The sequence below is a fragment of the Camellia sinensis genome, chromosome 1 (assembly GCF_055761805.1).
Source record: "Camellia sinensis isolate YWXY chromosome 1, ASM5576180v1, whole genome shotgun sequence".
Taxonomy (NCBI): Eukaryota; Viridiplantae; Streptophyta; class Magnoliopsida; order Ericales; family Theaceae; genus Camellia; species Camellia sinensis.
The window spans coordinates 242,484,181-242,500,561 of NC_138961.1; the positions used below are offsets into that span (position 1 = coordinate 242,484,181).

Here is a 16,381-nt window from a genome sequence, read left to right on the forward strand (position 1 = left end):
GGCAGCATTTATAATTTTCTCTGGCCACAATATGTTTATGTCTTGTGTCTAATTTTCTCTGGCATATTTATTTTGTTTAATGCTCCATTTCCTCAAAATTTCTCTGTTGTGTAATTTTCTCTGTCATGTTTATGTTGCTACCTTGTAACACAACATATAAGTCCAGAGAAATTTGTAATACTTATCATTTGTAATACAATCATATGATTTTCTCTGGACTACAAAGAAAAGTCCAGAGAAATTTGTGAACTCATATTCACTTTCAATATAACAAAAACAAAAACACATTAACATCAAGAGACAAAAATATATCAAACACAAGCACATAAAAAAATCACAGAGAAGATCTGTTATGTTCACAAAACATTCAATTCAAAAAATTAAAAAAAAAAAAAACAAAACAAAACACTTACTACTCTATTGCTACATCTGTAAATTTCTCTGCCTACTTACAATTTTCTCTGTGATTTTCACTGCACTACAAGTTTACAATTTTCTCTGTGATTTGAGTTCAATTATAGTAACAAACCTGCAATTTTCTCTGCACTACACAAAAAATGCAAAGTGAACAAAAAACAGAGCACAAAAACGTAAAAAAACAGAGCACCAAAAAACAACTCATAACCATGTTGACAGAGAATGAAAAAGCAACTCAAAAAATCAAAATCAACTCCATCGAAAATTCATCAATAACAGATAATGAAAAATTAACTTCAAAAATCAAAAACAACAACACTGAGTTCGTCTCTCTCACATTGATCAAAACTAAAAACAAAAACCTAATTCAACACCTACACGATCAAATCAAATCAAAAATTGAAAACTTATCTAATTCAACTCTACATGAAATCAAATCAAACACAATGAACCAGATTTCAACTCCTACACGATCGATCAACATCTACAAATAACGAACATGATTTCAACTCGTATAGGATTTCAACACCTACAAACAACGAACAGGATTTCAACACCTACAAAAACCCTAGAAAATCTCCACAAAAATCTGAATCGTCAAGTTCATCCTCACGTAATCTCCCACAAAATATCAATAAGATCTTTAGCTGCCAAATTCAAAGCAACGTATATTATAAATAAGGGTAAGACAGGTATTTTACACTCTAAAATAACATTGAGGGACCTTAGGCTACAAAAGAACACATTGTGGACCTAATCCATTACTAAAAGTTGGATAGGGACCTTAAACCGATTTTCCCTAAAATCATCTATTTGTTAAAAGAGGGGTGTAATTTTATTTTTTTGTTGAAATGTATTTAAATGCACCTCAAATCACAATAAAAATAATATAAAAATAACTTTTCTACACAGATTTTAATAGCTAAAATTACACAAATCGCCCTTGAAATTTGAAAAACACAGTAACTTCTGTAAGTTTGATGGGGTTACATTGACTTCAATTTTAATAAAAATAAAATGAACAAAATTAATGCAAATTGTGTGTAAAAACTACTATAAATAAGAATAAAATATGCATTTCATTGTAAAAAATATTACAATATGACTTTCACTACAAGAAAATGGGGCTTAAAAGACGGAACTTTTTGCGACGGCACATTTGCCGTCGCAAAAAATGTGACTTTTTGAGACGGCACAACTTGCCGTCGCAAAAAGTATAGTATTTGCGACGACATAAAATGTTGTTGCGAAAAATAAGAGTATTTGTGAAAACAGAAATTGTTGTTGCAAAAAAAAATAGAGCATTTGTAACGGCAGATATTGCTGTCGCAAAAAAATAAAGTTATTGCGACGGCACCAGCTGCAATCACAAAAAAAAAAAAAAAGAGTTTTTTGCGACTGTAATAGGTACCGTTGCAAAAAAAAAGAGTAAAATATATATATATATATATTGTGGTTTTGAGACGGCTTCATATATATATAGTCACAAAATGGTTTAAATAAATGCAACGGTATTTTCTGTCACAAAAAAAAAAAACGACATCGTTTTACTTTTTTGAACATTTCTCTTTTCACCCATTTTTTCATCTTCCTATCTCTCTGTCTCTGTCTCTATCTCTCTTCTCTTTCTCTCTCATTCATCACTCTTCTCTCTCTCTCTCTCTATGTGTCTTTGTCTCTCTTCTCTTTCTCTCTCTCACTCATCACTCTTCTCTGTCTGTCTGTCTGTCTCTCTCTTTCTCTCTATGTCTCTGTGTCTCTTCTCTTTCTCTCTTTCACTCATTACTCTTCTCTGTCTGTCTGTCTGTCTATCTCTCTCTCTCTCTCTCGTTCTTTCTCTTTGTGTCTCTAGCCCATCTCTCTTCTCTCTATCTCTCTCATCTCTTTTCTCTCTCTATCTCTCTTCTCTTTATCTCTCTCGCTCTTTCGCTCATCTCTCTCTCATTTATTTGTTTTCGCTCTTTCTCTATCCCTCTCTTTGTCTATCTCTTTTTACCCAATTTTTCATATTCCTATCTCTCTTTTTTCTCTTTCTCTCTCGTACTCATTACTTTTCTCTTTTATCTTCTTTTTCTATCTGTCTATCTATCTGTTTCTCTTTCTCTCTTTGCTCATTTCTCTTCTCTCTATCTCTCTCATCTGTCTTCTCTCTATGTCTTTCTCACTTATCTCTCTTATCTCTATCTCTCATTTTTTTATCTCTATCTCTCTGTCTCTCTCACTCATTTCTCTTCTTTCTATCTTTCTCTTTTTCTATGTCTCTCTATCGTTCATCTGTTTTTGTTATTTTTCTCTCTCTTTTTGTCTATCTCTCATTCATCTCTTGTTCCTCTCTCTTTTTATGTCTCTCTTTGTCTCTTTCTTTCTCTGTCTTTGTCTCTCACTCGTCACTCTTGTCTCTCTCTTTCTCTCTCTGTCTGCTCATCTATTTGTCTGTCTGTCTCTCTCTCATTCATTGTGTTCGCCTTTCTCACTCTCCCCTTCTTCTCTTCTCTATTTACCAAGTTCCCTCTTAATTTATTAAGACACTACAAGAAAATGCACTTTTAGCAACCACTTTGTCTCTCTCTCGTTTATTACTCTGTCTCTATCTCTCTGTCTCTTTATCTCTCTATCTGTCTCTCATTCATCTCTTTCACACTAGGAGTGAGCAGCGGATATACCGATCCGTCAAAACCGACTGAACTGAACCGATCCGCCGCATTTTGGACGAATGCGTGATGATAAGCGGACGGTTGCTGATTGATTTTCTCCAATCCGCCAATTTGGCGGACGAATGGCAGATTTGAGGTTCCTTTGGCTGCAACCGAACCGCCAAACTGCGAGTACCCTTAGTAATTTTTAAGATTTTGTATTTTCAATTTGTTTAAATATTTTGTTTGTGTTTTCAATTGAAAAAAAATTCAAATATTCTATTGAAAAAAAGTTTTCAACTTGAATATATTTTTTTAATTGAAAAAAATAAACGTATTATTTATCTATATTTTTTGATTTTTAAATCTAACTCTAAAAGTAATAAATAGAAAATAATATATATGCTGGTTGGTTTTAGTTTTCAAAACATATATAAATGTAACAATACAGAGACATACAATCTCTACTATTGCTCTGTCAATGGTTTTTGTGGTTTGAATTGTTTTTATATTTGAAGAATCACAGATTGTAATACTTTATGTGGATGAGGCATGTTGTGATTGTAATATGTGGATGAGGCATGCAGTGATTGTGATATTCTAAAGTTTCAAATTTTCTTTCTTTGGATGAGACATGCAGTAATTGTAATACTTTTTTTTAAGTCATTGACTGTAATACTTTTTTTTTTTTTTTTTTTTTTTGAGAAAGTGCACGAGGTAAACTATGTTGAAAACTTATAAAATTTCAAACCGCTAAACCGATTCGTATCCATCCGCCAAACAGCTAATCCGCTCAATCCGCATCCGTCAAATTGGTGGACGGATGCGGATTGATTTTCTCCAATCCGCCAATCTGGCGGACAGATGGCAGATTGGAGGTTCCATGGCCGCAACCGACCCGCGCCCACCCTATCTCACACTACCCATCTCCTCTACCATCTTCACCACCACTGCAAATGTCATTCCACTATTACCACTACTACCATTGCTGCCACTCCACTTTTATGACTATCATTACTACCACCATCGACACACTCTACTACCACCACTGCTACTACTACCATTACCTCTCATCCACTGCCGCTACTCTATCTCCTCTATCACTACCACAACTTCACCACTAATCTCCTTCGCCATCACCACCACTATCACCTCTTATCCACCACCACCACTACTACTGCCACTACTACTACCATTACCATTCCTCCACCATCGCCACTCCATCTCCTCTACCACTACTACAACTTCACCACTAATCTCCTTCACCATCACCACCACCACAACGTTCACCACTATTGCCGTTCCATCTCCTCTACCATAAAAAATTAGTTCCTGATTTATAGTAACCAAAAAAAAAAAAAAAACATTGACCACAAAAAATTAACTTTATTTTAATAGAAAATATTTTTTCATTAAAATATTACCCTTACTTCTACCAAATAAAAAAATAATAATAATTTTTTTTCATTAAAATAAAAATGAAACAAAGAAATTTTTAATGAAAAATCTAAAAAAAAAAATGCAAAATAAAAAAAAAATCATTAACTAAAAAAAATGAAAAATAAAAAAAATAAATTCATTAAGGGAAGTTGGTAAAAAGCTGGCTTTTGGCTTTTTATCAAGTTTTTTGGCTTTTTTTGAAGTGATTTGGAAAGTTGGTAAAAAGCTGACTTTTGCTTTTTAGTTTAATATTTATTTATGATGTCAAATCAAACTAAAATGACCAAAATACCCTTACCCAACATAAGAGAGTTATTTTTTTATTTATTTTTCATAGGCCCTAATTTGTAATTTTAGGGCTGCGTTTTTAGCACTTGCCAAATGACTTTTTTGACTTTTTGTCCAAAAACGTGACTTTTTACTATGTTCCCAAAATGGCACAGTATATATAAATATATATATTTTTTTTAACGAAAAAAAAAACTCTTTTCGTTTTCCCACAATTTTATCTCAATTCCCCATTTTTTTCTCACGATCTCCCCAATCCCTAGAGTCCCTAACCTAGCACTCCCTCTCACTCTCTCTCTCTCCTCTCTCTCCTCTCTCTTTATCTCTTCTGCCTACGTCGTCGCCTTTGGTGCCGCCACCGGCGACCGCCACTGCTGCCGCCACACCTGCTCCCTCACCGCCCTCTCTCTCGTCGCCTCAGTGATTTCGATTCATTTCAGAGAGGGGGGCGAGAGATTCATTTCAGAGCAATTTTGATTTTGATTTTGAAGTTCTCTCTCAATTTCGAAGTTCTGTCTCTCTCGATTTCGAACCTCCATCGTCACCACCGGCGATAGTGAGCACTATCGTCTACGAAGGTGAGCACCGCCGTCTACAATCTTAGTTTCGTATTCTCTTCCTTCCCATCGATTCTTCTCCTAGGGTTTGCAATCTTGAATCTTCTCCTAGGGTTTTCAATTAGCCATCTCTAATAATCTGCTTAACATAGGTACAATGTTGATTTGGTTGGGCAGATAAGGATCGAAAACTGGGATTAGAATGCCTTAGATAGAAGGCAGTTGAAGAGGTTCTATTCTATATATCTTCTCTTTTCTATGGAATTGCCATTATATATATATATTTTTAATGTAAATAAATGCTAGTCTCAATTCAGATTTGTGTGACAGAGGCCTGTGTGATGGAGGCCTGATGGATTAGAAGGTGAGAGTGCCCACACTTCTAATCTCAACTCTGATTTCATTTGGATTCATTTGTTATTAGTTGGATTCATTTGTTATGCTTTGGGGCGTTAACTGTGAAGTCATAATTCAATAACTGTGAATATTTTAGGATAGGAGGGACAGAGAAATTTGGGACATAGGATCATGTGCCGTCTGCACTAGTTACAATATACAACTATGAATTCATGGTTGAAAATGTGGCTAATTTGTGACCCTAGAAGCAACATTGCAATTTAAACATATTATTTGCATATGGAATTCATAGTTCTCACTAGCAGAGCTTTCAACAGTTTCAAAAGTGAGAACATATACTTCTCTTTAATTGATGTTATTAATACCCCTATTGTGAATCTTTAAAATGTGTTTTTTTTTCTTCCCGCACAGCACCTTTGGATTGTGGTAGCCGATAACTGTCTTGAAATTGCGACTAACAAAAGCGGGTGTTGCGTTCTGCAACAATGTGTGTTACATGCTGAGGGAGAACCCAGGGAGCGTCTCCGGGCTGAAATCATCAGAAATGCCTTGATCCTAGCTGAACATCCTTATGGGTTTGTCCCTCTCTTTCCCTCTTTTTGAATCATCTTGTTGCTAGCAAAAAATGCTTTGAATTAGAAGTTAGAACTCTTGCCAGGAAAGTAGTCAACATGCTATACTATTTTTTTTTTCCCCAGGAAAGTGTTCAAAATGCTAATTTGGCAACATTGCATCCACGAGGGCACATTGCTGCCACATTGCATTTTGGACACTTTTTTAATGAATTTTTTCTGAGCTTGTAGCATTGTTGTGTCAAGTATATTGGTTATGGCTTTGTTTCCACCATATCCTACACAATATTGTGGAGAAGAGTATTCGAAATGTTATGCTAGTAGCATTGCATTCATTCTGGCACAATGTTGCCACACTGCATTCTGAGGATGTAGCATTACTGTGTGAAGTATATTGATACTTCTTAACTATGGCTTTGTTTCCACCATAGACTAAGGATATTGTGGAGAAGAAAAATTTTACATGTCTAAAAACAATTCAAGTGATCAGAATGCTATGCTAGCAACACTACATAGTGTGTGTACATTCATTCTAGCACAATGCTGTCACATTGGCTTTTTTTGGACACTTTTCTGTGAAATTTTTCTAAGTCTATAGCATTACTATGAGAAGAATATGAGAAGAATGTCGATACTTCTTAACTATTGTTTGTTCCCTATACTATATCATCATAATTAGAAGGGGTTTTTTTTAGGGCCTCTTATTTTTCACTTAATTACCATCATCTTATATATGCCAATAACTTGAGAGAGACTAGTTTCCTTCCCCAAAAGGCCAACCATGAGAGAAGAGATACATTCTGAAATAATCACAGTTTGAAGGTTTGGTTGTGTTTTTGGTGGAATCATTTGTTATGCTTTCTGTCTTTATAACTAAAATAGTAGACTGTGGTTTATAGGCAAATATTTTCCCTTTTTAACTTCAAGGTTCTAGTACTAGTCAAGAGCGCCGACACCTAGTTATAAAAAAGGGGCTAATTTTGATTGAATTTTTTGGCTACTTAAAGGTGAAGAGACAAATGTACATGTTGTCAATTTGTATGCATATATATATATATATTTATGTTGGTGGGTTTTCTTATGTTTTGTTTTGCTCTTTGCTTTCCATTTATTTGACTAATTAAACTGTTTATTTTATAAAGAGGCAACTGTTGCTTTCCTCTTCTTGTTTTTTTACTCCCCCTAATATGGAAATTAGGATTGAAAGAAGTTTTTATTTTGTTGGTGGATTTTCTTATGTACTGTGATATCAATTACCGAACCAAAGGTATAGCTGAACCATGGGTTTTTGTTTGGTAATTGATAATTGAACCCTTTTTTCTTCGGTAGTTGATATCCGATGAAAGGAGGGTGTGAACTGAGAAAAACATGTGTAAATTGATGTTCCCATGGGATTCGGGAACAGTATATTTGAACAAATAGTGTGCATGTTTGTTTACTTTTCTCCATTGTAAAGGATGATCAAAGTAATTATAGAATTGAAATAAAATATGTATATTAACTAAAGTCTTGTGTTTAATAAATCCTTCAATCATTTCCTGAATTGTACATATTGTTTTTTTTCCCCCTCTTTCACTTATTTCTATTTATTTACCCCCCCTTTCTTTTTGCCCAGGCACTGCTATTCCAATGCTTGAAGCTGTTATTGATGTTGTACCTTTGGAGAAGCTCGCTGTTCATTTCCACGATACTTATGGACAAGTTGTTTCAAATATTCTTGTGTCACTCCAAGTAAGCCATCTTTTCATGTTAATCCATAGAAACCCAAACATGTTATGACAGATCAATCACACTTCATATTTCAGGTGATCAAGACCGAAGTTAAACCATCTATGTGCTTGTATGCACACACTGGTTTTAAAAGTAATTCAAGCCCACCTTTCAACAAGTTTATTATAGGTTTCTCTGGCCAGACATCAATTTACTCTAGTTTTCTTATGTTTTATTTAAAAGTAAAATAAATTCCTTGGATGAACTGTTTTTTGAGCTTTTAGATGTATTGTGCTGCAAAATGGATTACAATTGAATGAATAGTTAAGGTTTTAACATTTTGTTTCTTGACCGTAGTCAAGAGTCAAGACAAATAGACTTTGAGGTAAATAGTGAAAAAAAGTTATTTAAATGCATCCTAATAGATAAGTAATAGTCATTAATTGGCTACCTTTGCCAGTTTCCGTTCTGAAATTGAAGTCTTCATTTGAGGGAACAAGGTGAAAATATTTTCATTTTTTCAGTTTGTCATATATTAAGACTAGAGATCAGTGGTTTCCTCTATCCTACTGCTAATATATTTTTTGGGCTTCACGTATGTGATGTGGGATGCATGTCCCAACAGACAGTTGCAGGAGATGAGACTCCATATACACCACCACTAGAAGATCAAGTATAAAATGTATCTTTGCATTCTAAGCTAATAATAACCATACATTAACTATACACAGCCAAATATGATAGAGGCTAATTCCATAATTAGAAAAAAGACAGAGGATTTTCCATTGATAGCAGGAAACTTGGCACACACAACCGCCTAAGCACGAGAGACTTATGGGAGAAGACGGGACTCGAATCGGGTGTCCAGTTTGGGAGTTAGGGTTAGATTTCATTATAGGCAAATTAGTTTCTTAAGAAACTTAGAATTCGAGGTGTTAACGCCCCAAAATTACCAAACGACGTCGGATTAGCAAACGGCGTCGGTTTGGAACGAAACTTGGCACACACGACCGCCTATGCACGAGAGACTTGTGGGAGAAGGCGGGACTTCAATCGGGTTCCCGATTTAGGAGTTAAGGGCGGATTTCACTCTAGACAAACTAGTTCCTTCAAAACTTGAATTCGAGGTATTGACGCCCAAAAATCACCAAACGGCATCGGTTTGGCACAAAACTTGGCACACACGACCGCCTAGGCACGAGAAACTTATGGGAGAAGATGAGACTCCAATCGGGTTCCCGGATTGAGAGTTAGAGTCGGATTTCACTCTAGGCAAACTAGTTCCTTAAGAAACTTGAATCCGAGGTGTTGACTTTCCAAAATCACCAAACGGCGTCGGTTTGGCACGAAACTTGGCACACACGACCGCCTAAACACGAGAGACTTGTGGGAGAAGACGAGACTCCAATCGGGTTCCCGATTTGGGAGTTAGAGCCGGATTTCACTCTAGGCAAACTAGTTCCTTAAGAAACTTGAATTCGAGGTGTTGGCGCCCCAAAATCATCAAACGGGGTCGGATTAGCACAAAACTTGACACACACGACCGCCTAGGCACGAGAGACTTGTGGAAGAAGACGGGGCTCGAATCGGGTTCCCGGCTTGGGAGTTAGAGCTAGATTTCTGTCTAGCCAAAATTATTTACTTAATTATCTTTGTAATTATATAATAGTTAATTTTTTTACGTTTTTTTGTAATTAAAATATTAACACATAATTATATTGTCATTAATTTTTTTATTTTTTGTTTTCAGATATTTCCCCAGTAGCAGTTTGCTTCTTGTGGAATGCATGCGTGTGAAGATTGCGATTAACTTTTGTTTTTGTTACCCACGGAAGAATCATGACGAAAACTTTTGTTTTTGATTTACGTTATTTTGAATTGTGAACAACATTATGTATTTAAACATTGTATATGTATTTTGCAACATTATGTAGTGGGTTAATTTTGCTGATGTAATGTTATGAATGGAAGAATATTTTTATTATGGATGGATTGTTATTTTTATACTGGAATTTTTATATTGTTATGTAATTATCGGTTTATTTTTTAGTTATTTTTCATTTCATACATGTAATTTTTATATTTTTAATAATTTTATTGCAATTTTTTTTTTTTTTTTTTTTTTGGAGACGGCACCACATCGTCTCAAAAAACATTAGAATCACATTGTTTTTGCGACATAAGCAATGCCGTCGCAAAAGATATTGGCAACAACTGAAAAAAAACCTTTCGGTATTATTTGCTATCGCAAATAACCTTTTAGAGACGGAGTTATTGTGCTGTCTCAAATAAACTTTTAGCGACGGTAGGTTACCCGTTGCAATAAAACACTCTTGTGACGGTATTTTTATCATCGCAAATAACACTTTTAGCGATGGCAACACAGTGCCGTTTCAAAAAATCTCAGATTTTTACATATTAATGGCCACGGTAGAATTCCATCGCAAAAAGACAACTTTGCTGTCGCAAAAAAAAGACGACGGTATTGTGTCATCGCTAAAACCTTTTAGCACGCCTTTTGTTGTGACACCTCACTTGCTGTCGTTAAAAGTCATTTGCCATCGCAAAAAAACTTTTGAGACGATATTTTGAGTATTTGCGACGGCATTTTGCCGTCGCAAAAAGTTAAATTTTTGTAGTGTTTTTAATTTATACACAACTAAAGAATTACTAATAAAAATAAGACAAAATATTATGTGAATTAAAAATCTCTTAAATTTAATTATATAAACTTTGTGAGGTCAATATTTTTTTTTTTTTTTGAAGAAAGTGATTTAGGGTTTGATTGAGAATAAAGAAAAATAATAAAAATATCACTAAAAATCAACTTATTCTCTTTATTATTTTTATTGGTCTTTTTTATAAAAATTCAAAAAATAACTTTAAAAAAACTAATTACCAAACCAACTTATTGTGATTTATCCATTTTAATACTATGGGTTTGAGAATAATTTTTTTAGCGTAATTTTTTAATTTTTTAGCTAATTGTTTGGCTAAATTAATTCTGTTTAGAAATAATTTTTTGACATAATTTAAATGTGACATTTTATAATTTATTTTTATCTTTTTATACTGTACTACTCTTTTTTTTCTTCTTTTTTTTTTCAAATCCCAATCTAAATCTTGGAGAAAGAGTTTAGAAATTTTTTTGGTTTGTTTGATTGTATTTTTTGAAAATAATTTTGGATTATGAGAGTTTGAGATGATTTGATATATTGTTATAATTGAGTAGAAGTGTGCAAGAAAAAAAGGGATTGATTAATGTGTAAAAGAAAAAAAGTGATTTAGATTTTTTTTTTTAAATCACTAAGTCAAACAAAATTTTAAAAAAATTTCTCCAAAATTCCTCTCTCAGAACAAACCAATCAATGCCGTAAAATTTCAAGTCTATAAAATTTAAAATAAAAAAAGTGGGAGCCTTCCCTTGTTTCCTCTTCCCAGTCGGTGGCTGAGACTCTGAACCCAAAGTTAACGCCTACTCATCACATCATGCTCATGGAAGATGCCGAGGTAACCAAATAACCGCCCAATCCTACTTCTTCCTCCACCACCGTCACGCCGCCTACAACTCATTTACATACATACATGTATATATATATATATATATATATTTATTGTACCATTTTTAATTTTATTTTTTTGAAATTGATCAATTGCGTTGTATTTAGTGAATCAGAGTATTTTGTATCTTGGAACATTGCCTGTTGATTTTGAATTTTGATGAGTTGTTTTGGGTTTATATAGAAAATGGTGGCGTTGAAGAAGGCTTACGCGGATATAATACTGAACACGGCGAAGGAGGCAGCTGCTCGCGTAATGGTGTCGGAGCGTAAGGCTCTTCGCTTTCATCACGATCTGTGTGCCGCAAAAGACGAGGCTCTTCGAATGCTCCTTCGCTTCAAACAGACGTTCGATTCTAAGGTAATTTTGAAATGGTCAAAATGTGTGTGTAGTTTAGTTGCTCTTTATCTTGATTTTGATTGGGCACAGTTTTTCAATTTCTTTTCGGCTTGAATTTGTGTGATTTTATGATGTAGGCTTGGTAAGGATTGATTTTGTTGATGAATGTTTTGTTTTCTAAAATTAAATCATATTTGTGTGGAATTCATATACACTTATACAGTTATGTGTGTGTTAGTTGCTTTTATCTTGATTTGATTGGGCATTTTGTAGTTTTGTGACGGTTTTTCGATTTCTGTGTGTACATATGTGTGCCTTTTATTCGGCTCGAATTTTTGTGATTTTATGGTATAGGCTTGGTGCGGAATGATTTTCGCTGATGGATGTTTTGATTTCCAAAATTAAATTGAATTGGGATTGTAGTTGCTACTTATGATGAGCAATTCAGGGTCGAAATTAGGCAGGACAGTCATTTTTTCAAGAGGTTCCGCTTCTACCACTCTTGTTCTGTAATCCTCGTTTTCACTAACCACTGTATCAAAAATGGTTATATTCCTTGAACTAAATCTGATTGAGTTGAGTTATTCCTCCATTTTTCCTTGAACTAAATCTGATTGAGTTGAGTTATTCCTCCAATTTATGAAAATGGCATCTCGAATAGAGGCAATTGGAGGAAAATGAATTCATGTAACCATCTCCACCTTATCAAGACTATGTCCTGTTGAGTTAGAGTAGAATTTATAAAGGACCTACACAATGTCACCTAAAATGCATGTAATATGTGCTTCCAGACATAATCACTTCATAACCCAAGAACAATTAATGTCTGTATAGGCCTCCTCAAAGATGTTAAGTTTCATTAGCTAGATCATCCCTGCTTGGTCTTCCTGTACTTGCAACAAAAATCAGTTGTTTTTCCTAAGTCATTGATACCCAATTTGAAGAAAGGTCAGCTATAATAGAAAAATAAAAGGGCATTTTTTCAGTTATTCTTGAATTTGGAGGCTTGCCATTGAAGAAAACTGCTTGAGACCTGATTTAGCATCTTTGTCTAAATTTAGTGAAGACTAAAAAATGAGAATCTCTCCTCAGCTGAGCTAAAAAGTTAGGTTTCAAATTTGTAGAACTGTATTGTGGAACTTTGAATTATTGTACATTTTTTGTCACTAGCAATTACAGTTATGCATACACCTTAGTAGGTCTGAAGCTATATCTTATTCTTTTAGGTAGTGGATTCTGGTATGGGTATCAAATGTTAGATTTGATAACTTCTTAGGAGTTGAAAGGATGTAGCAATATAATAAGAGTATATTGTTAAATAGTCTAGTTCACAGATTATTTCACTTTGCCACTCACTTCTTTTGAGTTTATGTATGAGCAAATTTGTAATAAAATGTAATTATGCAATTCAAGAAGCATTTTGTATGGATGCACATCTTATGAATGCTACGCATAAAAAGACACATGACTTGTATTAGTGTTCTAAAATCATTTTAAAAACCAAAATCTCACATGTGGCGATAATGTTACATTTCTTCGATTTTTGCAGACCATTGAAGCAGAAATTAACTCCGTGAGTCAGCAAAAAAGGATTGAAGAGCTCAAAGCACAGCTTGATGAAGCAGAAGAGACAATATTAGACCTTAGAGCAGAGTTGAAAAAGGCCCAAAATCACTTGGATAAGGTGAAGAACAACCATATGCAGCCTCTGAACAAATCAACTGAAAAACAAGATGGGCCTTGTCATGAACGTACACCTTTCAATCACAGAAATATGGATTGCAAATGCTGTAATTCAGCAAAACTAAGTGAATCATTGAAGTCAGATTTGGAGAACTCATGTGTTGATAACCCTAATTTTCCTTCCATAATTGTGAAAAGCAAAGAACCCGAGTTGTACAAAAATGGATGCACTCAGAGGGTTCGTGCATTTGAAAGGAACTTGCTGGATGGAAACTTGCCTTCGTCTGGAAATGGCAATGATCAACACTTTATCAAAAAGTGTGAGTCAATCACCAAGGTGAATGAACAAAATACAGAGATATGTACTGTACCACCTCCCAAGATTGAAAATATAGATGGAATGAAAAACCCAACTCGTGTGGAAGACAAGTTGTGCATTAAGAGTTGCACTTACAGGGATCAACCTTTCAAGGTTCGCAACATACGGAGGAGGAAAACTCGATATGGGAGAGCTAAAGCTACTTCATGCAGGTTAAATCCTAATCTTGTAAAACCTCATAGACCATCCTCGGTTCTTTCTCATTGCAAAACATCTTCCTGTTCAAACAATGATAATGTTAAATCTGGTGAGGGAGCTTGTACTTTGCCTTATAGTGAGGCCGAAAACCAGACTTCAATGGAAAATTCTTCCAGATTGGAAGAAAAAGTGCAACAAAACAAAGATCAGGCTCTTAGCGTTGTTCGCAGAAGCGTTAGGAAAAGAAAAGTCAAATGTAGGGCTGCTATTGCTACCTATTGTAGGTCTCTTCCTGACCAGCTGGCAAATTTGGAAAGTGAGACTAAAATTAAAACTGATGTTTCTATGTCAGGATCTACTGATGTAACTCCTCATATCAACACAGTTATAGCATCTGGATTTACTGGGAATACCACATTCAAGGACACAGGGCCAGTAGATGAGGCTGTGTTGGTAAAACAGGGAGTTGATGCTGCAGAGAGTCCCAGGGCTCCAAGTTATAAATCTAACCAGACGGACAATAAACTACTGCAGGATTCTAATTCAAAAGATGCAAAAACATCTGAAGCAATGATTGAAACTTCCAGTGAAGCTGACAACAACAGGATTGTCAAGTACACATTCAGCAGGAAGCGCAAGAAAGAATTATCGACCAAGCCTAATGAAAACACTTCTGTTGGAAAGAGCAATGCAAAGAAGAGGGCAGTCGTAGAGAAACAAAATGGTGCTCCAGAACCCCAGAAGGCTAGCTTGATAGATGAATCATCTAGGGACAGCCGACGGATGGTGCAGGTGGCTCGTCAGGTTGGTGATTTTCCTTTCTCAGGACTCTCACTGAAATTCTATTTTTTTAATGTTCAGTGATTTTTAGGCACTGCAAAGTAAAGTTTTTACTCTGCAGGTGGTTTATACATTTATTCGAGGAGCTGAGGCCTTTGTTTATATATTTTGACTTGACCATTTAAATTTATGATGTTAACTTGGCTCAATTGGTTGATCTTGAAAATTTGACATATTAGCTACATTGAGCCACTAGAAAGGAAATGTAAGAATAAATAAAAACTTGTATATGAAGCCTTAGCAAATTATCATTCAGAGCCTCGAATTAGCGTCCTCGATTCACTGCATCATTTTCATCTTAGTCAGTTGAATATATGAAGTACTAAAAGACTTCATAGTTTGTTGTCTAAGCACACGGGTGCTTTGATTTTCTTTGTTAAGTGCTCACGAGATCTAGACAGAAACGACTGTTAGTTTGGTGCCCTTAAAATCTCTAGATGCTGTTGCTAGTACTCCTTTTTTTCTGATCTCGTCTTTCTCATTTGTGCAGCTTATTTCTTTGTCTGGTAAAAGGTGGTGATAGTTGATTTGCTTATTGCGTTGGCTATTCTTAAATTCCATGCAGCAGAAAGTTGTCCTTGATAAGAAACTTGACAACATTGGTGAAGAGGTCATCAAGACGATGCATTTCCAGAATGGATTGTGTGTGAAATTCATAATTTTAACTGAGAGCATTTGTTACCTACCAAACAAAGGAGAGAGAGAGAGAGAGCATTGTTGTAATCTTCTGTTTTTGTCCCTTTTACGTTTGGCTATTTTGAATTTAGCTACGGTTACTGTGATTGATTTCTCATACTTGATGGAGATCATTGGAGTTAATTTAGATTGGCATTCATGAGATGAAAAGCTAAATAGTTATTAGTTTCTTTTGTAACTGTGATAGCCTGATAGGTGGTTTCGAATTTGCTGAATTATACTACACAATGCAGTGCATCTCAAGATGAGGTACTTTTGAAAATTCAGTATTTTTATACTCTTATTATTGTTCCCAAACATATGTTGAATATTTAAGGTTTCATATGAGTTTGCTTGCATTTCAGATAAGTAGAGCTGATGAATGTGGAAACCAAAGGGACGTTATGAAGAGTAATGGACATAGGAGGTACGGCTTCAGGTACCAACAGAATTTAGATCTGCTACTAACAAAGTACAGAAACTCTAGCGTGCGTATATGTGATGGTCCTGTTTCAATTCAATAATGCTATATTTATTATCTTTTTATATTACGTTTAGTTTATCATTTCAAATGGCACGTTCATAATCATTGGTATATGATTTCTCTTAATATCCGATGGTTAGAAAAATGTGCCATATGAGATAGTAATTTATCTATACTATATATTAACTAAAAAAGGATTTTTAACCCCCAAACCTGTGAAAGTTCCAATATGTCAATCTTAATTTTTTAATTTTTTAATTTTTTTAAAAAAAAAAATTAACCTCAGCATTTATTAACTTCTCTTAACC

At 34.7% G+C, this 16,381-nt stretch overlaps 1 protein-coding gene across 5 annotated transcripts; it reads left to right on the forward strand.

Annotated features, from left to right (window-relative positions):
• The first annotated feature begins 4,977 nt into the window (after positions 1-4,977).
• On the forward strand, positions 4,978-15,760 carry LOC114320772 (uncharacterized). 5 transcript variants are annotated; one of them, XM_082899739.1, is made up of 8 exons: positions 4,978-5,356; positions 5,488-5,565; positions 5,666-5,699; positions 6,104-6,267; positions 7,880-7,995; positions 11,719-11,895; positions 13,424-14,878; positions 15,405-15,760. In XM_082899739.1, exons 4-8 carry the CDS (start codon positions 6,264-6,266, stop codon positions 15,432-15,434), a joined length of 1,782 nt encoding a protein of 593 aa, XP_082755865.1. In that variant the 5' UTR covers positions 4,978-5,356; positions 5,488-5,565; positions 5,666-5,699; positions 6,104-6,263; the 3' UTR covers positions 15,435-15,760. The 5 variants fall into 5 exon arrangements, with proteins under 5 accessions (XP_082755865.1, XP_082755858.1, XP_082755870.1 ...); XM_082899732.1 differs by lacking the exon at positions 5,666-5,699; XM_082899744.1 differs by lacking the exons at positions 5,488-5,565; positions 5,666-5,699 and having other exon boundaries at positions 5,022-5,356.
• Positions 15,761-16,381: the final 621 nt, after the last annotated feature.